Source organism: Homalodisca vitripennis, unplaced genomic scaffold (assembly GCF_021130785.1).
Source record: "Homalodisca vitripennis isolate AUS2020 unplaced genomic scaffold, UT_GWSS_2.1 ScUCBcl_14583;HRSCAF=25433, whole genome shotgun sequence".
Lineage (NCBI taxonomy): Eukaryota > Metazoa > Arthropoda > Insecta > Hemiptera > Cicadellidae > Homalodisca > Homalodisca vitripennis.
In genome coordinates this window covers 6,025-31,456 of record NW_025790694.1, presented here as the reverse complement: position 1 = coordinate 31,456, position 25,432 = coordinate 6,025, and the positions used below count along the sequence as shown (strand labels likewise).

Sequence of the window (25,432 nt, the reverse complement as noted above, 5' to 3'; positions counted from 1 at the left end):
AACAAATGGCTGAGGATGACTCAGCCGGGAGAACAGCTGTGGGATGATGCAGACCCATGGGCGGGTGGGGGTCGTGGACAACCCCACCTCCAGCACACTCTGCAGCTCCTGGGCGTGCTTCACGATCAGACGCAGCAGTCTCAGTGTAGCCGTGATCGCTTGGCTGTCCTCCTGTAAACATTTTAACAGCTTTAATTAAGATTACCTAATTTAAGATGAGCACTTTAATATACACAGGTGAGTATCTAAAACAATAAGACATTAAATTGGGAATATTTCGTCACAATTTCAGTTTTAAATCAACCGAAACAACATGTGTAAAATAAAAAATAACTTCTTTGTTTTGAAGTTTATTTTTGACGATGGAAGGATTGTGAAGGACATTTGACATCGTTCAGTGATACAAGAAATCAGTAACACTACGTTTCGAGACCTGCAATCTGATCTTTTCTTCAGGTAAAATAACTAACCTAACACATAATTACAAACTAGTTTGAAATAAACAAATCATACAAGGGCGTTGTGACATGCGTCAGGAATCAAAACCACCATGTTGTGTGTCAACTTCACTAACTCTAAAACATGCACTTGATAAAAAAACTGAAAACAAGACTAATTATTAAATCTGAACTACAGAATACAGGTCACAATATGTCTGCATTCGCCGACCAACCAAATTTACCTGAAGAAGAGATCAGATTGCAGATCTCGGAACGTAGTGTTACTGATTTTTTGTATCACTGAACAATGTCAAATGTCCTAAAAATAACATTTTTGGACTTTTTCTGTCCTGAAATTCTCTCACATGAGTTGGAAACTTCCTACGTTCTGGATGCTTGTAACTTTGATAATGATACTAATGCAGTGAATTTCAGGTCCAGCCAATCAACCCTTTATACTCCTCGTTTTCAACCATTCAGTGAAATATTTTTGAAAAAAAGGTGACATTTAGTATCTGCCTGTGCAGTTTAAAGTATTTTAAGATATTTTGTTAAATTTGTGAGAAGTGTTTAGGTGTATTGGTTGACTTATTTATATGATTTGGAATCAAAAGTTGACTGTGGTATTTTTAGTAATTAAGACAAGTAAGATTAGTTCCTTACATTTTCCTGAGTGTAAACACAAACTGAATAATGAATAGAGGCGACACTACAGGATTCTATATGGATTTACTATATTTAACTATATTTCAGACAGTTTTAATTTTATTTCTATTTGATTTTATCTCTAAATTAACTAAATTGGTTTATGCAACCTCAAAAACATAAAAAACCTTGGAATGTGACATTTTAAACAAAACAAATGAATTTGAGGCTAATAAGCATGTAAAATAAAAAGACAAAGACTGGAAATCATCAATACAGATTCAAATTGTTACTGTGCTGAAGGAAGAGGAACCGACTCATGGTACCTGAGGACTGTCGCAGAGCTGCAAGTACCGGAAGTAGGAGTGGGCAGAGAGCTGGTAGAAATTGTAAGTGCGGGAGTGAGATTTGCGCCACATGTCCACCAGTCCTGCCAACTGCTCAGAACTGAATGTCCCAAGAGCTTTGAGCTGACCACTCTATCATATCACTGGCATTGGTGTTTTCAGCCTATAACAGAAATATAGATTTTATTACCTTATTTCAGCCTCAAATATGAAGTTTAAGAGTAAAGGAGGTGGCAAATTTTGTCTAGTGTTGGTAGTATATTTTCTCTAAGAGTTCTTGGTTAGTCAACTACCATAAATACAACTTATTTTGCTTCTATCTTAGATTATAGAATCTTGCATGGGGAAACACAAATCATTCTAAAACAATTTTTAAACTAAAATAAAGCAATAAGAATTCTTGGAAAGGTCCCACCATGCACCATACAAGGAAATATGTATTTATTAATTGCATGTAGTATGCAATTACCCATACTTATTAGACATTGTATACTTCATGCTGATTCCTACCTCGATATCCTCGTCGTCGATGGGTGGTGTGGTGTCGGCCAGTATGGAGTACACAGTACTGTTGCTGATACCCTCAGGGATGAGGGAGTCGATGGCCTCCTTGTCCGCGGCAATGAGCACATGATCCGTAGCCTTGCGGCCCCAACGGTAGGCCCAGCCGGCCAGTCGGGCCCAGGTCTTGGCCAGGCTGGGGCAGTGACACACCGCCAGGTACAACACTGAGCCCACCGGATCACCCTCCGTATCAAAGTCTGGTACAGATAATAACAGTATCAGGAGTGTACCCGATTGATCATTGTGGAATTGTGAATTTTCACATCAGATTCTTTAAATATTTTAAATCTTGTTTATCAAAATGGATTGGTTTTTAAATCTGCTTCTACTTAGCAGTAGGCCTAGAGCCAGTTTAACCATTAAAACGGTATTTTCAAACTTTTCAAGGTGGTTTGGTATTACTTGGCATCACTATATTGAATGTGCATTACAAATCACTTATCAATGCAGCATCTGACAGGGATTTGATGTAAATTTTGTATTTTGGTATTATATGGAGGTCACCATTATACTCTGTCCCTATTTACTATTGTGTTTTACTGTACATAATCCTTTACGACCGCTCAGATGATCTGAGCTTGAATTTAGGTACTATCTCGAGGGATGTTTTTCTTCTTTTGCCAGATGTGCAGATTGGCGCCAAAGGCATTTCTGATCGGTACTTTTTCCAACATCACATTACATTGGACGATCAGGCGCGTGATGTGTCATCAGCACGGGCTTCAGTGGCAACTTTCACCCTGTATTTGTGGTGATAAAAGAAAACATCCATCAAGATAGATACCCCAGTTCAAGCTCATATAATGTAAGCGCTTGTAAAAATTAACTTTAACTTTAGTACTACTAGTAACATATTTATGATAACCTAATCTAACTTATCCAACGCAGCATGCTGTGTAATAGTGGCCTCCGTATAATATCAAAGTACTGTAAATTGTAATAAAATTGAGTAGCAGACAGATAATAATTTAAATACAATTAAGAATAATCGGCTAATGAGCCTGGTACTGAACAGTGCAAACAATTGATGTGTTATATCGCCACAGATTAGAACTGTATAACAAAAACCCGTTATATATCAGCTATAAAATGTATAACAAATTACCAAAGGATATTACAGTTGTATCAGAGTATAAAATAAAAATAACTGAAGAAATTTTTGTCAACAAAACTCTGTATTCATTAGAAGACCCCAATAAATAATTAATTAGATTTTAACTAAAATTACTAAATTTTATACTTTAACTTAATGTTTAACCCTTTGCGCTTGAAAGGCCAGCAGCAAGCCTATTGTAGAAAACTGAATTTTTTATATATTGTTTAACAAGGAGCAAATAATTAAGGCATAAACAAAGACACAACTCATCATATATGATATCTGGCAAAAACAACATCAATCAGTACTTTTATTACTTTCTTCCTATATTTAGAAGACCTTTTTAACTGATGTCACAAATATTATGAATTTCAGACACTATTGTATTTATAAACTAAATGAGAATACACCAAAAATTAATATTTTGTTTTTGTTGTATTTAATTTAGAGAGCAATGTTATCAATTTTTACAGAGCCATTCGAAGGATGGCTCTAATATGTCTTCTACTGGTTAGCTTAACATTAACGAGTTTAGTTAACTGTTCCTAGCTAAATAAACTTGGTCATAGCTAAAAATTATCTTAGTAAATGTGATTAAAGTATCTTATTCCATTCCAGTCTGACTGGAAAGAAAAATAGTTTGATTACATTCAAATGAATTTCACTGGACTAAATTATTTTCTGGGGGTGAAATTTTAATTTTCCAACAAAACAGTGAGAATTAAAGATTTATTCCAAACTGAATTCTAGTACAGAAAAATTTTTACATAAACACATAAATAATAAGATTACTAACATTATTAACTGATACTATAGATTACTGGAGTGTAAACCTAGCAAATAAATATTCAAAAATAAACAAGTATTACTGGATATGTCCAGCAGGCTGGTGGCAGTGGCAGGAGCATCTCGTTGCCAGTCGATGAGCTGCTGCAGTGAGGCAGGTGAGTCCAGCAGGGGTGTCCACTTCGCCACAGTCAGTAGCAACCGGGCACATCTCTCTCTCACCGCAGCCTCCTCGCAGTCCGCTAGCCGCAGACAGGTCTGTGTGGCCACGGAGAGTGCCAACTGCTGGCTCCCCACACTGTACACACAAGCCCAGAGTTAATATGTAATGAGCAATGTACAGTGAGCAATGTGTAGAGTGAATGTATCTAGTGCACTGTGTACTCTTGTTACAATTTAACGCTTCGCACGCCACTAATAAATCCATTAACTTTCCTATACAACGCCAAGACTAGTAAATAAATGTTTCTTCAAATTCAAAGCTAATTTTCATAACAACAAAATTATAAAAAGTAAAAGCAAATTACTTAAAATTAGCGTATTTATTGATACTAATAAAAAAGAACTAATTAAAAAACTATTTCAAAAAAATTTAAATTTTATTTTTTTACTGAAAACTTTAATTACATTTTACTATAAAACAAGATAAATATTTCAAACTAATCACAAAACTACCACACAATGAAAAATAATAATGAGAAACGTAGTAGCACGCGCTCTCTCGCGCACTCTTGACAACCGAGAAAGCAGTAATACACACCACGGATATGTTTGGTTATGACTCTGTAGGAGAGGTAGAACTGACAAGCAGGTAATCAGAGTTAGACAAAGGGCGCTCACCTCCCCCTGCCGCTGAGTGAAGGTCGTTTATAAATATTTCCTTGGCAGGAGGCATGCACCAGGCATTTCAAAGGCATTTTGTGAGTTAAAAAAAACTTTCCAAGAAACATAACCTATAATATCGGGTATAACTGTATTTGTTACATTTGACAAAGTCTTAGTAACTTATCATGACGTACAAGTAGATTCACAAGTACAGAATCCTGAGTTATGAGTGTTGTAGTGAGAGTGTGTAGCACATAGGTGCAGCCGCGCAGTAGCTCGGTTTGTGCCAACCATAATAAGGCCAAGATTGTGAAAAACTATTGTTTGATAAATAAAATAAAATGTTAGCTATTTTCTTACTTTCAAGTTTTAAAAATTTATTTTAAAATCCAATGTACAAGACATTTGCATTTCATTACTTCACAACATTGCTTCAATTATTTCCAAATGTTTAAATCAATTTACTATTCAAATTTTCTGTATCAATCAATTACAACTGCAGTTACAATGTATTGATTTTCACTGGGACATTTTTGAAAAACTGCATAGGACGAATTCATAAAAGAGATTTAACAAATATTTTTGACAAAAAATGTTTTAAACACATAAAAAAAAGGTTTTGTTAAGCTGCAATAGGAAGCACTGACTGAGTGTATGTAGCAATGGGTCCATAAGAGGAGCTGGTCTAGAGTCAATGCATTGGTAGTAGTGTACCAATAACCATGTGCTACCCCAGTAGGGTTCACTTCTGGCCGGTTTATACCTCTCAGTTGAACCTACACCGGGTACAGTAAAAACCGATGTGTCACTTGAATCTGGGCAACCTTATGGATGTCCAGAAGCAGCACATTGCTAACCACATATGCCAAGATTCTGGGGTGCAAGGATAATTTTGATAGGTCTAGTCTATTGTGGAAGATGGCTATTGGAGTTGGCGGGGGTTCTCTAAGAGGCAAAGGTTCTTGCAAGCCTAGAAATAAGGGTGTGCCAGCCCCTGCCTGCTTTGACTGGAAGCTGGTTCCGAGGCCACATTCCAAGGGAACATGACTCAGATTAATGCCCTAAATACTTCCTCATGGATCTAGACAGGAGGCAGCCTTTACCCCTAACATTACCCATCCTGAATATCCTGTCACTCCGGAAGCAGCACAAAGGTCCTTTTAGGACTAGGTGGAATTTATAAGCTTCTTGTCCTAAGTGAACAAAAAAATAACCGTGTGCTCATGTTAAATATCAGTTACGATTGGATCACATTGGAATGGACCTGTACAGCCCAGTTGAACCATATGGACACAGTACTTATTCCAGAGTGTGCTACTCTCAATTTAATATCTAGGATATTAAGAGTTAAGGGCGACCTGTTATCCTTTCAAACCTTCCACCATCAATAACAAACTTTAAACAAAAAATTGATTTATACGTGCAGCGCTGTGTATTTCGTAAATTAAAATAGTTATAAAATTTGAATTGATATATTTGATTATAATTTTTGTCAAAGTTCCCACATAACTGTTATTTTTAGTTGAAAATATACTATTATGCGATCGATTATATGGAAATAAAATGCTCTTGGGGGAGGTGGGGACAAGTCTCGTTCATCCCCCGTCAGTGCGCCCCTATTTACAACAAGTTTTAAACTGTGTAAGTATATAAAACAAGAATAAAGCAACATAGATGGTACCTATAGAGCAGTTTGGAGAGCTCCGCGAAGGCGCAGGCGTGCGGCAGACTCCAGGGCTCCTCACTGCGGTCCAAGTCCGCCAGTATATCATCTGTCAGGACCAGAGCGGTTCTATGTCCGTTGTCATGGTGCAGGATCTGGTTCACATGATGTGACAGCTGGGCCAGTGCTAGTTTCAGGTTGCCCTCTTTACGTGCCAATCTCGCTGCCTTCAGGACAAAGAACACATTATTGGTTGGAAACATGTTTCAAAACTTAAATTAATTCCTTTTAACTTGAGCATTATTCACTGATGTGACAAATATTGTCTGGGAATTTCAATTTAATCCATAAATACAAGGATTACCCCAAGTCAATTGAAAACAAAAGCATTAAAATAAGATTTCATAATATTTTTGTTCCTATGTAAAACTAATATATTAGCACATCTAAGCTTAACCCTTAAGGACTGAAGAAAATTTGGCTTGGATACAATCAGTGTGCATTTAGAGATTTTACAAATTTTTAGATTTTGCCAAAGTTCAATTTATTTTCTGTTTCTTAGATGAAGGAAAAATACCAATAATATATATATATATATATATATATATATATATATATATATATATATTGCTACTGGCAGCCGTGTTTTACACATAGTCCATGTTTGAATCGGTCAGGTTTACTTGTCTCTATTTTGACTTCCAAAGGGCCTTTAACAAAAGTATTTCACCATTTTTGTATAAACCTTGTTTTTATGTACTGGATGAAATCATGAAAAGACACTTGGAGTATAATTTGGTTGACTGTGTTCTGAGAGTTTTGCTACCATTTCAGAAATGTCTCAAGGCTCCAGTTTGGGACCTTTGTTTTTTATTGTTTGCAAATAAATCAACTGTGATTCAACTTTATGTTGGTGGTATTTCAATTTATCTATTGTTGGAGTAGCAGAATATGTACTACTGAAATCAGCCACTGATTTTGCTGTAGAGTGGGTGAAACTGATAATACTCAAATCACGGTGATGATTACATTTATAATCCTGGTCATTATTACTTATGATGTTTGGTTCGGTAGGATGAAACTGTGTAGAAATTTGGTGTAATCTTAGGCTACAAACTGGACCAGTTTTTTTTCTAAAGCAAGAAAAATTGAGTCTTTTATGTGAATCACCTGATTTAAAAAACTAGAATATACTGATACTTTACAGATACTTCATTCATAGTCATCTTGAGTTTTTGTCTGAAATAGGGAACTGTCCTTGTGGTTTTCCAATTTCATGGATAGCCTGAAAGTTGTCTGACTTGGCTGAAGTAAATTAAATTAATTTGGTGTTACAAAAACAAATGAGCAAGTGAGATTTGATATCCTGCATTTTTAGCACATAGAAGGTAGTGTGGTTAAACTTACACAGTTCTGCGTAGTTTGAATTGTTCTGATGATACACAGGTCTAAGAATATCACAGTATACCTTTTATACAAGATCTATTATTTGTTTTTTACTTTGAAATAATATGTTACCTATTGATTGGTTGTATTTGCAGTTCAAATGCTTTCAACAGTTTAAGCTAGTTATGTAAAGAGAACAAAACCAGATTTCAATAACAAAAGTTGAAAATGATGGGAGCAGCAGACTTGCCTTAATCAAATAGGAACCAACCACAAATCATATACTAATAACCAAAATCAATGCTCAATGTTGCCTTATCTCCAACTTTTTATGGACCTTTCGTCTAAACTAATAAACTAGTGACTTACATCTAGACTCAGTTGGGGAGAAGAGTGCGAGATAATCTGCAGCTTGTCCAACACACGCTCCCACCACAACAGTCGGGCCAACAGGGTGCTGTCTACGTTTGTCAACTTGTACACTCCACTTCCGTCCTGCAACATCCGCACAGGTCACATAGCTTGTGGCATTTTAATGTTAACCCTACGACTGCCATTCAACGGATATCCGTTGATTTGGCTCGTGGGCCCGCCCGCTTAATTTCATTTGTTATATAATACATAAACAATCAGGAATCAACATGATTCATATACCATTCGAAAAGGTAAAGAGTTGCTAAACACAGCACTGGTATTTTTTATTATGCTATTACAACAGAGTAATTTTAGAATAATGTTTCTGTTTTCGTCTTTACAGAAAAAAAGCTACACCCAGTTATTTTTGTTGTTGTAGGTGTTTTATAGTTTTATAACAATATATTATATATAAAACTATACTAAATTTATTACCTTTTGGTTATAACATTTTTTTTAGTCCCAAAACATTATTAAAATAACTGTTTTTATCAGGTAATTATACCTTTTTTTAGAAACGTATTATAACAATTTTGGTTTCTACTAACCACAAAAAGTAAAAACCATAGGTTTTCTCACAATATTTATTGTTACAATGTTTTATAGTTTATCATAAATAAAATGATACCTAATATAGTTAGGTTTACAGTTCATAAAAAATGTATAAACATTTTTACAAATGTATGTTTTTAATCACGAAACCCATGCTTCATGTACTACTTCCAATTTTTTGCGTTTTAAAACTAATTTTTTAATCAAAGAGTCCAACAAAACTATACATTTTCTGAAACTAGACTAAATTTGTAATCTTTAAAACTGAAATTGATATACATAATATACATAACAATATTTTCCAGCCACACCCCTCCCCATTTTTTAATATGAAAATAAAAAAAACAAAAAAGATTTCCCCACTCACCATACTGCAAACCCCCGTTTTTATAGATTTTAGAAAAAAGCTTGCAAAATTGGGAAAAAACGGGTTAGCATTTAAGGAAACTACTAAGGGCAGTGTGAGGATTAAACTGTATGATAAGTTATGTTTAAGCTCATATATTTTTATCCTGAAGTATGGTACTACAAAAATTATTTTTCTTAAATTTGTCTTTAGCAGAGAAAGTAAGCTAATATAGATAATTGTTTCTCATCAACTTACAATAGCACTGTGCACAACGACCTCACTCTCACTCAACATGGCGTTGGCAGCAAACTCCAAAATGGCTGCCTCTTGTACCACTTCGGAAGGGGTGTTGCGCAAACCCTCGACCAGGTAGCTGTGCGCCGCAGCCTGACACTCGCGCAGCACCTCACGGTCACTGTCCCTACAAATTCAGATTCAGAAATTCTTTATTCACAAACAAATGCACAGAATGTACAAAGAATAGTCACGTAAGGAACATCCAAAATCATCTAATATCAACTTATAAAATATTCTATATTATGGTAATAAATAGTTATACATACATAAATACATATACACATATCGAGCTCAACTAATCAATTATACCTTTCAAAACATTCTTGCAATGAATATAGAGGTTTATTTAGTAGGTTTTCAATTCAATTGGTAAATGATTTAGAAACTTTTTCCCGTGTATGAGGTTTTCTTTTTAAATTATTCCAAATGATGAGAATCATTAGATATATTGAACCGTGTATTATACTGATGTTTTCTTTCTGTTAAGGCAAGACTGCAGAAATGTTAATAGCTTGCTTTTGTTTAACTAGAATTTTATCTAAATTATGTCATGTGGTAGCTCTATAAATAGCTATACCGTAAGCAATGTGAGAATTTATGAGCATAATAAACTGATTTTAGAGATTCTATACTGCAAACCTTAGCCAATCGTCTCAGTGCATATAGACCATTGAACATTTCATTTAAAACATAGTCCACATGTTCATTCCAACTTAAGTTTTTACCTATAACTAATCCTAAAAATGTTGTTGTGCTTATATGTTAAGCATTTAGCAATTGTTTCTTCCTCATTGAAAATGTTGGGTTAAACCCTGTTTAGAGCTTGTTTTGTGGAAAAAGAGGTAAAATTTTATTTGCTTGAGTTTAACAGAAGGGTTTTACTTATCAAAGAAGTCTTTAATCACTGAGAGACCTATGAAAGTGGACATCTCAACACTTTCGACCCTTTTGTCCGAGATAACCACATTTGTGTCATCAGCATACTTCACACGCACCTGTACAAGGACTATTCTGGCACCAATTAACATATCATACTCAGTGTAACACCTTACTGCTGGTCTATACCGAGTGATGATAACTATTCGGATAAGACAGCAAGCATTAAAAAATAGAAATAAGATACTAAAAATAACTTTGTTTGCATAAACAAGTATATATCTAAACTCCACAAAACTGTCTCTAATAGAAAACAAAAACCAGCAAAACAACACGATTTTGGATACCTAAAAAACCCGGGGTTAAATGAAGAATTAATTTATATCTGCCACAGATAGATAAAACAATTATAATAATTATACTAAATTTAAACTTTGTAACGTAATAATACATTATTGACTACATAAGCTACAATAACTAATTTTTATTATTTAATTCTTGCTCGTTTCCGCTATTTTAATTTTTACTCTTTTTTACAGTATCCCCTACACAGGACACAGCCCTAATTATTAATACTAAAGAAAGAAAGAAAACCCTAAAAGGATTTAACCTACTTTCTTTATTTTATTACCCTAAGGCATACGTACCAATTTGAAAAGAATAAGTAGAATACATTTTTTTTGTATTTGTTATTTGCGTTTATTGTAAATTAGTTATGTCATGTTATTTAATTTTTAAGCACTGGCAATAATATTTGGTTGTAATATTCAGTTTGTTATTATGGGGCAATAAATGATTTATTATTATTATAAAGATTACTAAAAGAAAGAATAACAACCAAAACTGAACATACTGAATTATGCCGTTGGCCACAAACTTCACTGCGGTCTTGGCCAAAGAGTGTCTTGTGACACCCAACACCTTATAACAGTCCCAGGCGAGGGCGGGTGTGTTGTTAGGGCTATCCCCCACCTCTGGGCCCCACTCTAGCAACTCGTACGCTGCAGAGTAGCTCTCCTTCTCAAACTCAGCCAGGGCCTCTGCATCCTTCTCTGTCAAGTACTTCTGCAACAATCATCATCTTTTGTTAGTACCTCTGGACACTCAGTAAAACTTCATTTAAACATCATCTTTAAGGCATCATTTTCTGTTAACCACCAGTGCAATGTGAGACAGACAAAAACAGTATTTGCTCAAGACTGCTGCGATGTAATATTGGTACTGTACAAACTAAAAATATTAGGTGGCTTGTGTATTGATCTTTCATTTAAAGTGGATTGATAAATTAATTTTTATTATTAATTTACAGCAACAGATTGAACATTTACTGTTGAATAACTTATGTATGTTTCATTTGTTTGTTATTTATTTAGATGATGATGTAGAAAACTATGTGTTATCATATCTTAGATAACTATTTTTAATTTTAACTTTCTTACAATCACAGTGGTAACAACTGAGTATTATTCAAGTTCAAACACAGGCTTTCTTGGATAATTTTTTAAGGCCCTCTGTTGTTAAATTAATGACTAAAATACAAATTTGTAACTGGTGTAAATAGATTTTGTGACTCAGTGTTAGTAACATTTTATGAAACAAACTTCATATGTTCAATGATTGGAACTCGTTTTATGCCATTGGTGAGTGATTTGTACTTTTTTTTAAATGACTCATCATTTTATTTTATTTTGTTTCATTATAAAATTATTATTTTTGTCCATAAGGATATAAAATTTTGATATATTATAGCTAATTAAATGCAGAATTGAAACAATTGGGTATCCATGTAGTTTTAAGATTTTAAAGTTATTTTTATTTTTAAAACGAATCTATAACCAGAAAAAACACATAATAGCAAATTATTACATTGCTTCTAGAAACTTAACAGATCTCTCTTTAGTCTCTATTTCTGCAAATTTTGGTAACAGAAACATTACAATATCCTGTGTAAAAATTATAAAAAAAATAATTTGTTATACAAAAATATAAAACAATAAAGCAGTGTACATGTGGCAGTTTTATGTGACTTTCAAAAAAATGGGCGTACCAGTTTTAACCCTTTGAGTGCCACTGGCATTTTCTCAAGTCATATGCATACAGTGCCGGGTTGTTTTCTGCAGTATTTTTAAGCTTTTGGGAAAAAAGCTTTTGTGTAATACCTATCCAACAGATTTTCATAATTTTGTTGTTTTTTACTTAAATGCAGAATATCAGACATACACTACAAACAAAATTTGCTTTATAAATATATTAAAATTTCTGTTTTTACACAAAATTTGTTACAAAATGAAGAGTAGCATGTAATTTTTTCCATGGATTTTTAGACTACAAAATTACAAAAGTTGTTTATATAAAAAAGCCCCCATAGAAAAATATTTTAAGAACAATTTTGTAGCATACATATTTTTTAAAATTTTGTTACAGTTATACCATGATGATCACAAATTAATTTTATAAAGAAATACAGTAAAACACTGTATATGTAACTATGTATCCCCTTTGTTACAATTCACGTTTTACCGTGCAATAGCAATTATCCACGACGTAGTGGCGGCAGTGACACACGTTCATTTCATTATTTGCAAATTGTACAAATTTTCATAGTTTGTAAACAAAATTCACAGTTTACAGGTTTTTACAGGCATAACCAAGTTTTTTTTACAATTTTCACGGTCTGGTATGTTTCCCTGTTGTATTAGATTTCAAACATATTATCATATATGGAAAGGTTTTCGTTTTTAGGAATATATGGGCAGTGTCCTCAGCTTGCAAGGCAAATAATAACAACTGTATTAATTTATTTAAGAATCTGTGAATAGTGAATGTAACATCTGATGAGTGATTACAATTAATCTCATCCTAAATAAACGTAATTATGTTTCTAAAAGTCATGTGCCCTCACAACTTACATATCTCAGAAATGATCCTCCATTTTGACTAGCCAAGAGCTCTGCCTCACTGGTTTTCCAGCGAGCCAATTCCGTCCAATCTTGCAGTGCCAGATAGCATTCCGTAATCTGTCAAACAATACGATTTTACTGTCACATAATAATACAACACAATTTAATATAAAGAATATTTTAAAATTATGGATCCTTTTTACTTGATTTTAAGGCCATATTAAAATGCAATTGGAAAAAACATAAGTCTAAAAATGTCCTGCTAAAAAAATGTACCTGAGTACTGAGAAAAATGTATAACTTTTCTGAAACAAGCGTTTTTCTTGGCCAAGAAGCTCACAGAATAAATTTTAAATGGATTAAACGAATTATTATTTTTATATAAATATTCACTGGAATAGTTTGATCACAGGGGTTGCTACAGGAGTCCAATAATGAAATTCCCTGACTTTTCCCTGATTTCCAGACCAAGTTTTTCATTTTTCCCTGACTTTTTTCGACGCAATCCCCAGGGTTTTTGGCAATTAATGGGTGGAAAAAAGCGGTGTTGAGGCTAAAAAAGCGGTCGTCTGCAGGCTTGGACTCGGCGCGGCGGCAGTAAGTTTATTTGTGTAAAGGGATTTTATATTTTTCCCTGACCAACGTCGAAATTCCCTGACTTTTCCCTGACTTGAGACCGGATTCCCTGACTTTTCCCTGATTTCCAGTCCTGTTTATTTTTTCCCTGACTTTTTCCCTGACTTCCCTGATTTCCCTGACCTGTAGCATCCCTGGATCAATTATCATTGAAAATCAAAACTATTTAAACAACAATCATATCATGATTGAATAATAAATCTAACTTGATTACAATTTTTCATCAAATGGTAATCAGTTAAAATTTTGACGAGTGTAACAAAATGTACTTCTGATTTCAAGACACCAAAGTCTTTTACAAAATTTGGCGTCTGTGAAAATATTTTATTTCCTTACCTTCAAAGTAAAAAATCAATTAATTTTCAAGTGCACGTAACATAACAAAAATATTGTTTAAAAGACTTACTTGGTCAGCTACTAAAGTTTTCGCTGAGTGACTATTGTCAGCAGAATGTTCAGCTACCAAATGTCTAGTCGGTGATTCCAAACTTTCATTTTGTACAATCTTCATGTATGAATCAACAGCTGTTTCTAACCTGAAAGATATAATTATGTATGAATGACAACGTTTTTATCTTTGTCTTCTCAATAAAAAAACCATTATTTTAAACTTTTACAATCTAACTTTTCACCGAATTTGTTTGTTCCTGAGTGACATTGTAAACTGTTTTTACAGACTGACAAATTTAAATTTTGTACTTTAATTTATTTAAATACAGGGTGCGGCAGTCAATCCCGCATTTATAAATAGCGCGCAGGAGCGTAGGAGTGGTGGGGGCCGAGCAGCCAAGGTCACCATTGTGTTCTCCTATTCATAGCATTTCAGTAGACATGGAGCCGTGGACTAAGCAACAACGTTCGTTTGCCGTGAAAGCTTTTTATCAAAGTGGTAGCTATGTAGCCGCTATGCGTCGTTTCCGAGCGCATTTTCAAATTAATCGCAATAGACCAGTGCCTTCGGTAAACGCAATTAAGTTGTGGGTCGAAAACTTTGAAAATATTGGTGAAACGACAAGGAAAAGAGGTGGCAGTGCGAGATCAGTGCGAACTCCAGAGAATATTGAACGCGTTCGAATTGCTGTGGGAAGAAGCCCTCGGAGATCAGCGCGTCGACAGAGAACGGCACTTGGAATTTCTGACAGAACCGTCAGAAGAATTTTGAGGTTAGATTTACATCACCATCCTTACAAAATTCAAGTGGTTAACGCTTTGAATGAGAATGACTTTGATGCTCGACTGCGTTTCTGTAACCATTTTTTGGAAATGATTGAAGAAAATGGTGAGCTTGTCACAACCTCTGGATGAGTGACGAGGCGCATTTTCATTTATCGGGATATGTGAACAAACAGAACTTTAGGTATTGGAGTGACCAGAACCCGCAACAATTACATCAAAAACCTCTCCATTCATCTAAGGTAACAGTTTGGTGCACAATGTCCTCGTCGGGTATCATAGGCCCTTATTTTTTTGAAAACGAAAGAGAGCAATCTGTTACCGTGAATGCTGAGCGCTATTCGACAATGTTAAGGACATTCTTCATTCCTCAGCTTCGGCAACATGAAGTGAATGAAGAAACATTGTTTCAACAAGATGGAGCAACAAGTCACACAGCCCGCGTGAGCATGAATGTTCTTAACGGAGTTTTCCCAAACCGAGTGATTTCCCGCAATGGCCCGATTCCGTGGCCGCCCCATCATCAGACCTCACTGAGTGTGATTTTTTCTTGTGGGGTTACCTAAAAAGTAAAGTATACGAAGAAAGACCTCATACTGTTGGTGAACTGAAGGCAAGAATCCGGCTAGAAATTGAGAGAATTCCTCAGCCTATGCTTCGTGATGTTATGAACAGCTTCGCAAATCGCCTGCGCGAATGCCGTACTCGGGAAGGCCGCCATCTTGCTGATGTTATTTTCAAACAGTGATTATTTTCAATGTTTCTTAAATGCTTTTTAATGTAGAAAACTATTTTATGAATATAATTTTGATATCTACGTCCGTTTATTTTTTACACCTATTTCAAAAATGCGGGATTGACTGCCGCACCCTACGGCAATAATAAAAAAAAACATCTTTTATTATTATTTCAATACTATACAAAAATTTATGTAAAACAATTATGTTGGGCCCAAGCCAATATAAAATGTATAACTTTCCGATTTGAAGCCTGTTTATTGTGACCATTTCAGAGCAGACTAGAGCGCCATTAACACAATGCAAGAGTAACTTACTTGCCAGCAGCTGGTCCGCCATTGCCTTTAGACAGGGGAACTTGATTCGATGATGTCCCGACACCAAACGTACAGTCCTTGTATGGGCTCTGACTGCTTCAGCTTCAACAACGCCCAAGCCACTTGCAGCACAGCATTCTCAAACTCTGATCCCTGTAAAATTAACAATTAACTACTAAGAAGAGAGAGAGATTAAAAGATTTCTCATTGTACACAAAGAAGGCTGCTGTGATATCAAACAATCAATCATTCCAATAACATTTGCACCATATAAAACCTCAAAATGAATATGAGTAAAAATAAATATCCAATCAAACGAACAGCTCCCAACAATAAATTATTTTTAAACATAAAAGAAAGATAATATTTAGCTTCCAGGACAGAGTCACGAAGTTGTATGGTTTGTAACAAACATGGTAAGGGTTGTAACAAGCTTAGAGAAAGGATTGTAACAAGCTTAACGTACTATCATTAAAAGTACTTGACTGCCAACACTAAATCCTTTTTTTATAATTTCGTAGACTCCATACTCATTACAAAAAACCGTACCTTAGTGTTGCCCAGGTCTAGGAGGTCTTGCAGCAGTGTGTAGCCGTGCCGGACGGCGCACGATGCCATGCCAGCGCGCAGGGCCACTGCCACTACAGCGCTCCTGTTACGGCTCAGCCACTCGTGGCATGTGCTCTTGTTGGTGTGGAAGAACGAGCGTACCGGCTGCACAAAAATTAAGAGCAATCAGTATTGGATGTACCAGTAAGCCTTCTCTTAATTACTTCCTATTCCTATCATCATTCTTTTCTCCTATTTAATTTCATTTATATTAGTTAAATCGTAGGATAATATAACTGCGTACAAGAAACTTAATAACACATACTTTACAGTTCAGAAAATCATGTAATACTGCATATTTGTTACACTTTTGAGCAATGATGACCAGTAAATGAATAATCACAGTAGCATGACAAACCTAGTTACTTCAATGATTTATTATTACATCATATCAAATTACTGAATCGTATGTAAATTAAAGAACTCAAGCTGGAGTATCTAAATATAGAGTAACTGAATCTTGAGGTATAATTTTCAGACTTCTACAACAAATAAGGTGTAGAATTGTAATCAGTGTTATATAAGAATAGGAATATGTTTATTGGCATAAAGCTTACAAAAACATCGGCACAAATCATGTATATGACAAATATAAAAACTAACAGCATATAACTATATAAGAAAAGCAACATATAGTACATGAAAAAATAGTAACAACAAATTAATTTGTTACTATTAAAAAACAAAATTGTGTTACTTACATATTCTTATATAATTTTTTTTATTTAAGTACCATTAAAATTGACACATTTATATAGGGGCACAATTTTTTAAATATCATCTTTGAAGAATCTGCCATTTGTATTTCAATCACTATTTTACTCTACCTTGCAGTTCGGTATAAAGCACCATTTTCATCGACTACGTTTTGTTGTTGTTTATATAGTCTCATATGATAATATTAATATCTCTGTAACCATTTCCACAATTTTTAAAATATCATCTTTGAAGAATCTGCCATTTGTATTTCAATCACTATTTTACACTAGCTTGCAGTTCGGCACCATTTCATCGACTACATTTTGTTGTTGTTTACATAGTCTCATATGACAATATCAATATCTCTGTAACCATTTCCACAATTTTTAAATATCATCTTTGAAGAATCTGCCATTTGTATTTCAATCACTATTTTACTCTACCTTGCAGTTCGGTATAAAGCACCATTTCATCGACTACGTTTTGTTGTTGTTTATATAGTCTCATATGATAATATTAATATCTCTGTAACCATTTCCACAATTTTTAAATATCATCTTTGAAGAATCTGCCATTTGTATTTCAATCACTATTTTACACTAGCTTGCAGTTCGGCACCATTTTCATCGACTACATTTTGTTGTTGTTTACATAGTCTCATATGACAATATCAATATCTCTGTAACCATTTCCACACAATTTTCAAGGAATGTCAGTGCATGTTTATATAGTCTTCAACTAGTTTCGGAACCCACCCAGCACAAAATTTGTGGCAACCAGCTTTTCCACCATTGGTTCATTTACAAATTTTCTTTAATTAAGAAAAAATTGGAGCAACGATTTCCAAAAATGTAATTATTGATTTTCATCACTAGTTCATTAGTAACAAGGCTAAGCCTATCACTGTAGTCATTGTGAACGCTGGTACACCAATTTTGTAAATAAAATTGTACCATTGCCGTCACTTATTATTCCTCTTCCATCCAATCACCATGATAGATTTCAATTAGTCTGTAGGTGGTTGCTTACAAAAACTTAAAACTACAGAATATTCTATTGCAGCACACAATTTAACACAGAAAGCTAAGTGGATGAGCAAACTAACACAATATGTGTAGTGATTTCGCTAAGTTTGCAGCCAATTGGCGGGTCTAGTTCCGAACTAGATAGATATTCATTACAGCATTCATGATTGCATTCATAGAAGGTAGTCTAATTGAGCGTAGCATTTACAGGAAACAATACATTTATATATAATTTTCTCATCATCTAAAGAGTGAGAGAGTTCTCTGCTGTTGACAGATAGAATGAATATTCAATAACACCTTCACTGTTGGTCTATACTGAGTGTAGACCACTTGCGTTTGTGCTGTAAGGTAGTCTGCCGCATTCAACAAGTTAATGGCAGAAAAGAATACTGTTACGAATGGACCTAAAATGTGTGGCTGCTACAAATATGGAATTAAAATCTTGTTTAAAACCAGTTTTATACCCGACTTGGATGCATAATATCAGTTCATTCTTCATAAAACTTGTAATCACAAAAAAATGGTTCACACTTCATATACTCACTCTGTTCCTGGGCAATATCTCCGTTAAATATGCTCCATAGGAATGAGTTTGTGATTTTGTAACACAAAAATAACCTGTTTTTTAACTGTCAATAATTACATAATCAAATAATAATCAAAGATTGTTTTGAACAATCCTAAAATCAGCTTCAAACTACCCAATGTCTAAACAATCTAAAGTATTGGATGCACAGTGTGGATCCGGTTTCAAACGTTGACTTACTTTTTGATGGAGCAATAAGAGCTGAGGCTGTGCCATCTGAAGCATTGTACATCGCCTTCTCTAGCTGCTCCACGAGTTCGAGCAGTAACCGCACTCGGCAAACATCAAACTCATCTGTTGTGTCTGTAGTCTGTGAACCCACGGTTTGCCTCGCCAGAGATTTCAGCACACCTGCAACGGCATAGTATTAGTGGAGTTTCATGTACTGAAAGAATGTTTAACTAAAGTAACAGAAAAACACCAAAACATTATTAACCATTTAACATCAGAATATAGACTTGACCATCTACTCCAAACTATCAAACCTGACACAGTAGCGATAACTGAACACGGACAAAAGTCCAGCTCCTGAGCTCTAGACTACAGCATACATTCTCGCAGGTGGCTACTTTAGGAAAAAGTACAGAAAGGGGTATAACTATTTATGCTAATGAATACAACTCGTCAGCTTGGTTTTTTTCACAAGAACATGTCATATTTTTTCATTAATTTAACTAACAGAATATATTATAGACCATACAGTAGATGGAGCTGCTGTAACTGACCTTTTTATGGATTTCAATAGTCTTTGATTACCTAGACAATAACATCCTCCTACAAAAAATTAATAATATGGGAGTTTGAAGCAAAGCAGCAAACTAGTTTGCAAATTATCCGAAGGGAAGAACACAAGTGATAGAAATACCTTAAGTGAAGAACAAAGCTTCCAATTGTGTAAAATTGAACACTACTTCCTCTAAGTAGAGGCATCCCACAAGGATCTGTTCTGGGATCAGTGTTTTTATTCTGTTGACAAATGATCTTGCAAACTATCTGCAAGACCTCAGCCAGGTTCTCACATATGCTGATGACACTGCTAAATAGCACTAAAAGAAGGAAAATAATACTGTTGTACGATTGACTTGTATTGAATAAAGAAAAGACATAACGGTTACATTTTGGAAGTAAAGCAGTTGATGATAACCATGGCCTTAAAAAATTAGTTAAACTGCACTCTGGTAAGCATATTTAGGGTGAGGGTCTAAGGACCCTTGAAAAAGGGGTGAAACTAGAGACTGTTTAGAACCATTATTCTGCAACTTCAGTCTTGGTTTGTTCATCCATATTCAAGTCTGATTCATCATTGTACAATATTCACCTTCAAAAGCCATGAAGGTGTCGACAGGCTTGCCCAGGGGAGTACGCAACTTGGAGTTGACGCACAACTGAGCCGACTCCCACGTGGCCCAGTGTAGCAGCACAGTGACAGAAGTGAGACTCAACTCCCGCCAGACTGTTGTAGTCGAACGGCTCAGTCTGGGGTGAGCGACCAGCATGTCGTAAATACCTCTTGTAGCCACTCAAACTCCCCTCTCCTGCAAACACACCAACATTTGTTCAGCTGTTCTTAACTATTTTTAAATACATTTACAAGAAATCACTAAAAACTACTTTGAAACAGATATTTTTACCCTTGAATGCCAGGCTTTTCACCACACTGTAACTTTTTTTTACCAGGTCTATTTTATAATCAAAACAAAATCTTTGTTTAACCCATAATGTACAGCATGCCTGGATTCGTACTGTTCTCACGCAAAGGCATAGTTGTGTAGATGAGACTTTATCGCTGAATATTTTTCCCCGTTTTATTGGTTTTTGTGATATTTATTGAACATGTTTTGTTTAAAAATATATTTCCTAGGGCAAACCTTTTGTCAATAATGTTCATGAATATTGTGTTACATCTTAGTATTAAATTCTTTTCATCTTACAATTCGGGAGGAGTGACCAATGGAGGGGAGTTAAAATATAGCAGCCTTTTATTTTTCATTCACACGACCTAATTATAAATTGGGAAGTTCTAAACTCTCTAGTAATTCCTCTTTGTTACAATATATTATCACTACAACAAGTACATGTGGTAAAATGATTAATAAATTAACACGCTCAAAAAAAACTTCTTGAATTCATTCACAATATGGAACACATAGCCTCCATGTAGCTTGATAAAAATGCACAAGATTGCAGCAGCACCAACTGGACAGCAATATCATACATGCTTCCACTATACACTTTGTGGAAGTGGAAGTGGTAGTAAAAGGGGTTAATTCAGTTAATGGTAATGATTAACAACTAAAACTACGTAAATACATGTTATATATCTGTAGCTTTAACTCTAGAATTGTGGAAGCGATAACTGAGCTATCATGAGACAAATTAATTAATTATATTGTGTCAACAAACAAAATGGTATTGGTACCAATCAATTGTGGAGATTATAATATGCACATTTTATTATTATATTATAAATTCAATATAATTTATGATAATAATCAATTTTAAAACGTTATTTTAAATCTAAGCAAACAAGAGGAAAACAAAATAGGTCTATTCAACCAATCTAAGGAAGACATGTACTGTATGGAAACAAGTTTGCTAGGAGAAAGATGAGGAATGAAATATTCTTTCTTCAAGTGTAACTTCCAAATCAATTCAAGAACTAATTTGTTTACCATACACACGTCCCAATTCCTCCCAAAGGAGAATTTGTAAAATATTAGGCTATTGCTGAGTTATTGTCTGAAAAACGTTTACTATGCAGTTATTTATTGCAAGAAATTAAAAAAAAATAAGACCATAGAGGATGAATGGCAACACTGTTTCAAACACAAGTGGGGTGTATTTTGTGATATGGTCTGACAACACTTACCAAACAAAAGTGAAGTTTCGGTCAAACCATTTAGGGAAATATGATTCGATTTCATCTGTATTACTTATACAAAATTATGGTTTATATTTTTGTAGGAAAATGTTGTTTTCTTTATTTATTTTGCTGTAAAACATAGTTTTATTTCAATTTTATAGCCATGTTTATACATAAAAAATATAAAACTATCCTTGCAATTTTTCAATATTGTGTTTTATTTAACTAAAAATTTACCAAAATCCTTTTTTTATTCTATTGAAAAATAAGATACAGTAATTATGTCCAATACAATTAAAAACATTTTTACTATATCAAATTTTTTTAAACCCATTTTTGGCCATTAAGAAAGTTAGCATTAGCCTACTATCAAAAGTTTTAAACAATTTTTTTTATTTTTTGTTACATAACCTTTAAAACATAACCTTAGATTAAAAATAACAGAATTCTAAAAACAATTCATAAAAAGTAGGTATTCTTACAACAAAAAAAAACAAAAAAAAACACAACATACAATAGTATAAGAATTATTCTGTTTCTATGATGTTTACCAATTGTTTAATAATATTTCGGCCGTAAGTAAAGACCGCCATATATTAACATTAGAGATTATGTGATAAACTGAGTTTGCTTTGGGATGATGGCTGGGATCGTCAAGTCATCCAAAACAGTCTCTCAGAATAGTCACACTATACGAAAATAAACAATAATCATCATCATTTCCCTTTTAGTTTCTGCCCCAAACCAACCAACACACAAAAAAAAGACAACAAAGCTTATGATAAAAGCTCAAAACATGCTGAACAATAATTCTACACACCATGTTAAATAGTATAGGTGAACACCAACCATATGCTTTGTAACAGTAATATTGATAACGGTTAGAGTAGAGGTTTCTAAAATACTGACCCATGTCCCTGCAGTAGGAAGGCCATAAATCGCTTTAAAGTGATGATTGGACATGTCTCCTGTGCTGGCATCGTGGGTCAGCTGTGTGTGTAGTGCTACCTCCACTCTCCTCCGCACACTGCCCTGCTTCTGTACAGAAAATTCACATGGCTCACCTCCTCTAGACTGACAGAATTATTATATCATTTCATATTACTTATCATAAATGTTACTTGCGATTTTACCTATTCTAATGTAAACATAAAAATATAATACTTACAATATAGTAAGTCAACAACTACAATTTATACAAAAAAAACTAATTAATATTTCCAATGAATGAGCCAACTCGTTTTAAAATCCATCATTAGGATAATATGCTCATGTCAGGTGTGTCTTAAACCTATCGGTCACTTAATTTCTAGATCTGCCCGATGTTAAACTTTCAAAACGAATTCTTAATTTTCATTATATCGCCAGACACATAAGGTCTACTCTGCCTCGTTATGAATATTAAAATACAATAATGTACATTAATCTTATGTTATGTATAAGTATAATTATAATTAAAAGTATAATTAAATAAGTATAATTAAAAAAGAAACGAATATCATTCCTGGGGCATTTGGTTAAGAAACACCTGAAAAATAGAATTAGCAGGAAAAATAGTAGAAAAACTGTGGTATAGTAAAAGTGACATTAAATGGATCACAGAATGAAAAGAAGATATGAGAGAGTTACAAATTACAGTAGAGGATTTAAAAACACAAAACAAACACATTAAAGATATTAAATGACAAACACTCTACACTGCAGCTGAAAAAGAAACAAACAACGAATAGGAAGAGTGGTTTCCGGAGGAGGAAAGGAAATTACGCTCGGAAAGGATGAAGAAATATTGGGTGGATAAAAGAAGAAAGACTAGAAAATATAAAGTGACTAAAGTGGTTCAATGTAGGCCATAAAATTATAATAATAATCTTATGTTATATAAAATAGTTATTTAGTTTAAATTCTTTTTTCCAATATTAGTGTTATTTTTTATGATATTGAATTAAAATTCCACATTTTATTACTAATTTGCATAACCCGAAAATGTTTTGAAAAACATTCAGAACATAAAAAAGGTTTTACTTTTGTGAGAAAAAATTACCCAAAATCATTTTGTACAAATATGACGAGCTGAGTCTTTAAACATTAGTAAGAGTAACCACATATCATTACAAGTGTGAAATAAAATTATTTTTATGAATCAAAAGGAATGATTTCTTTGTTTTAAGTTTGTTTTTGACAATGGAAGGATTGTAAAGAAAACAAGATTTTTTTCAAACATTTGTCATTGTTCAGTGATACAAGAAATAAGTGTAACACTAACTTTCAGTGATAGGAAAATCCAGAGATTTTGAAATCTGATTATGAATCTTACTGAGTTGGACGTCGGGAGTTGACACCATTTTTACGACATTCGTATTATACTGGCGTTGGGGTTGTAAAGGTTTCAGTGACAAACTATTTTGCAAGGCCAATAAGATTTTGTAATGTACAAAATGAAACTGAAAAATAACGTGTCTCCAATAGTGATGGTGAGGAAACTGACATTTATATCTGTGCAACTACTGACCACAATGCCTTGTGCCAAAGTCGGCATCACAACAGTCCAAGGTAGTTGCAACCAAAGAGCTGAATAGCTAGTGGCCACCCTGGTGTCACTGGAGTCCAGGTGTAGCAAACACACGTCTGCAATCTCTTCCAGCACACATTTCTGCAACACAACAAAATAGAACCATTACATTTTTTCCAAGAGAGAACAAATAGCATAACAATATCAATAAAAGGAATAATCAGTACTTTTAATTAGTACAATTATTAGTACGTAACTATACATTCATGCACTATGTCAGATCTTGTAATGAACATCTTCACATTCACAGACCAGAGAGCAAGAAAAAAAGACATAAAACTCCCATGTAACAACAGTTCAGAATCTAACAGATGCTGTAATCCGTTTATGTGGCTAAAATAATGGTTTTACGAAATAAATATTATAAAAATAGGGATTTTCAAACTTGGCAAGTAAGGTTTAAATGCACAGTTAAAATCAACTATACACTCCAAAGGTTAAACAACATAGCTAATCATTGTACCAAAATTTTGAATACAAAAAATGAAATTTGAAAAAGATTTCTTACTTTCCACGCAGACATGTGTGGCAGAACAACAAGTTGCCGCAGGTTGGCACATACTGCCAGCATGAGAACTGCGGGGGAGAACGACGCGGGCTGCGCATGCACAGAGAGCCCTAAACCAGTGCAATCATCTCCGTTGTGGCCGGCCAGCGTGGTCAGGTAAGGCTGTGACTGACCGAGCAGTTCACAACACCATGATAACATCAATAGACTACTCTCCTCGCACATTTCCTGCAACAGATCTTACATAGAGATATCGCTCCAATCTAAGCTACATTACAAAGGAACACATAAAAGTACACATATTTCAAATTCTCAATTGCACAGCAATCTTTCTCAATCAGTAGAGAGCATTCCAGCTGTCTGTCCACTTTGGGTTGCAGAGTCAGAGATTGACTTTGCAAACCCAAATTAAACAGACAACTCTGGTATGCCCCTACTGGTTGAGAAAAATTGCAGCGCAATATAATTTATATGTCTTTATGTGTTCTTTACAAATCAGTGGATCCCAGAAGGTAGTTTTTAAAGGTTTAACTGCTGATTTTCTTATCAACTAGCAATAACCCTTTG

General features: G+C 34.3%; 3 protein-coding genes across 3 annotated transcripts; all 3 read right to left on the bottom strand.

Moving 5' to 3' along the window:
• Positions 1-1,526: 1,526 nt before the first annotated feature.
• Positions 1,527-16,025, bottom strand: LOC124375164 (serine/threonine-protein kinase SMG1-like). The gene is made up of 11 exons (XM_046833273.1): positions 16,004-16,025; positions 14,494-14,584; positions 14,183-14,312; positions 13,150-13,257; positions 11,094-11,305; positions 9,323-9,488; positions 8,122-8,247; positions 6,385-6,593; positions 3,962-4,176; positions 1,943-2,193; positions 1,527-1,595 (listed from the first exon to the last, which is right to left on the bottom strand). Exons 1-11 carry the CDS (start codon positions 16,023-16,025, stop codon positions 1,527-1,529), a joined length of 1,599 nt encoding a protein of 532 aa, XP_046689229.1.
• Positions 16,026-16,030: 5 nt separating this feature from the next.
• Positions 16,031-20,421, bottom strand: LOC124375163 (serine/threonine-protein kinase SMG1-like). Its single transcript, XM_046833272.1, has 4 exons — positions 20,244-20,421; positions 19,041-19,276; positions 16,553-16,717; positions 16,031-16,156 (listed from the first exon to the last, which is right to left on the bottom strand). Exons 1-4 carry the CDS (start codon positions 20,419-20,421, stop codon positions 16,031-16,033), a joined length of 705 nt encoding a protein of 234 aa, XP_046689228.1.
• A 24-nt stretch (positions 20,422-20,445) lies between these two features.
• On the bottom strand, positions 20,446-25,090 carry LOC124375166. Its single transcript, XM_046833274.1, has 4 exons — positions 24,866-25,090; positions 24,298-24,438; positions 22,698-22,826; positions 20,446-20,460 (listed from the first exon to the last, which is right to left on the bottom strand). Exons 1-4 carry the CDS (start codon positions 25,088-25,090, stop codon positions 20,446-20,448), a joined length of 510 nt encoding a protein of 169 aa, XP_046689230.1.
• Between the last annotated feature and the right edge of the window lie 342 nt (positions 25,091-25,432).

Coding starts and splice junctions, on each gene's coding strand:
- LOC124375163 (XM_046833272.1), bottom strand. CDS start 20,421: ATGCTGGTCGCTCACCCCAGACTGAGCCGTTCGACTACAACAGTCTGG. Junction 19,277..20,243: donor CACCTTCATGGCTTTTGAAG/GTGAATATTGTA, acceptor ATGCCGTTGCAG/GTGTGCTGAAATCTCTGGCG. Junction 16,157..16,552: donor TAGACCTGGGCAACACTAAG/GTACGGTTTTTT, acceptor TTAATTTTACAG/GGATCAGAGTTTGAGAATGC.
- LOC124375166 (XM_046833274.1), bottom strand. CDS start 25,090: ATGTGCGAGGAGAGTAGTCTATTGATGTTATCATGGTGTTGTGAACTG. Junction 24,439..24,865: donor CACACATGTCTGCGTGGAAA/GTAAGAAATCTT, acceptor GTTGTGTTGCAG/AAATGTGTGCTGGAAGAGAT. Junction 22,827..24,297: donor CTTTGGCACAAGGCATTGTG/GTCAGTAGTTGC, acceptor TTTTCTGTACAG/AAGCAGGGCAGTGTGCGGAG.
- LOC124375164 (XM_046833273.1), bottom strand. CDS start 16,025: ATGGCGGACCAGCTGCTGGCAA. Junction 14,313..14,493: donor GGGATTGACTGCCGCACCCT/GTATTTAAATAA, acceptor TATATCTTTCAG/GTTAGAAACAGCTGTTGATT. Junction 11,306..13,149: donor GAGGATCATTTCTGAGATAT/GTAAGTTGTGAG, acceptor TGATTGTTGCAG/AAGTACTTGACAGAGAAGGA.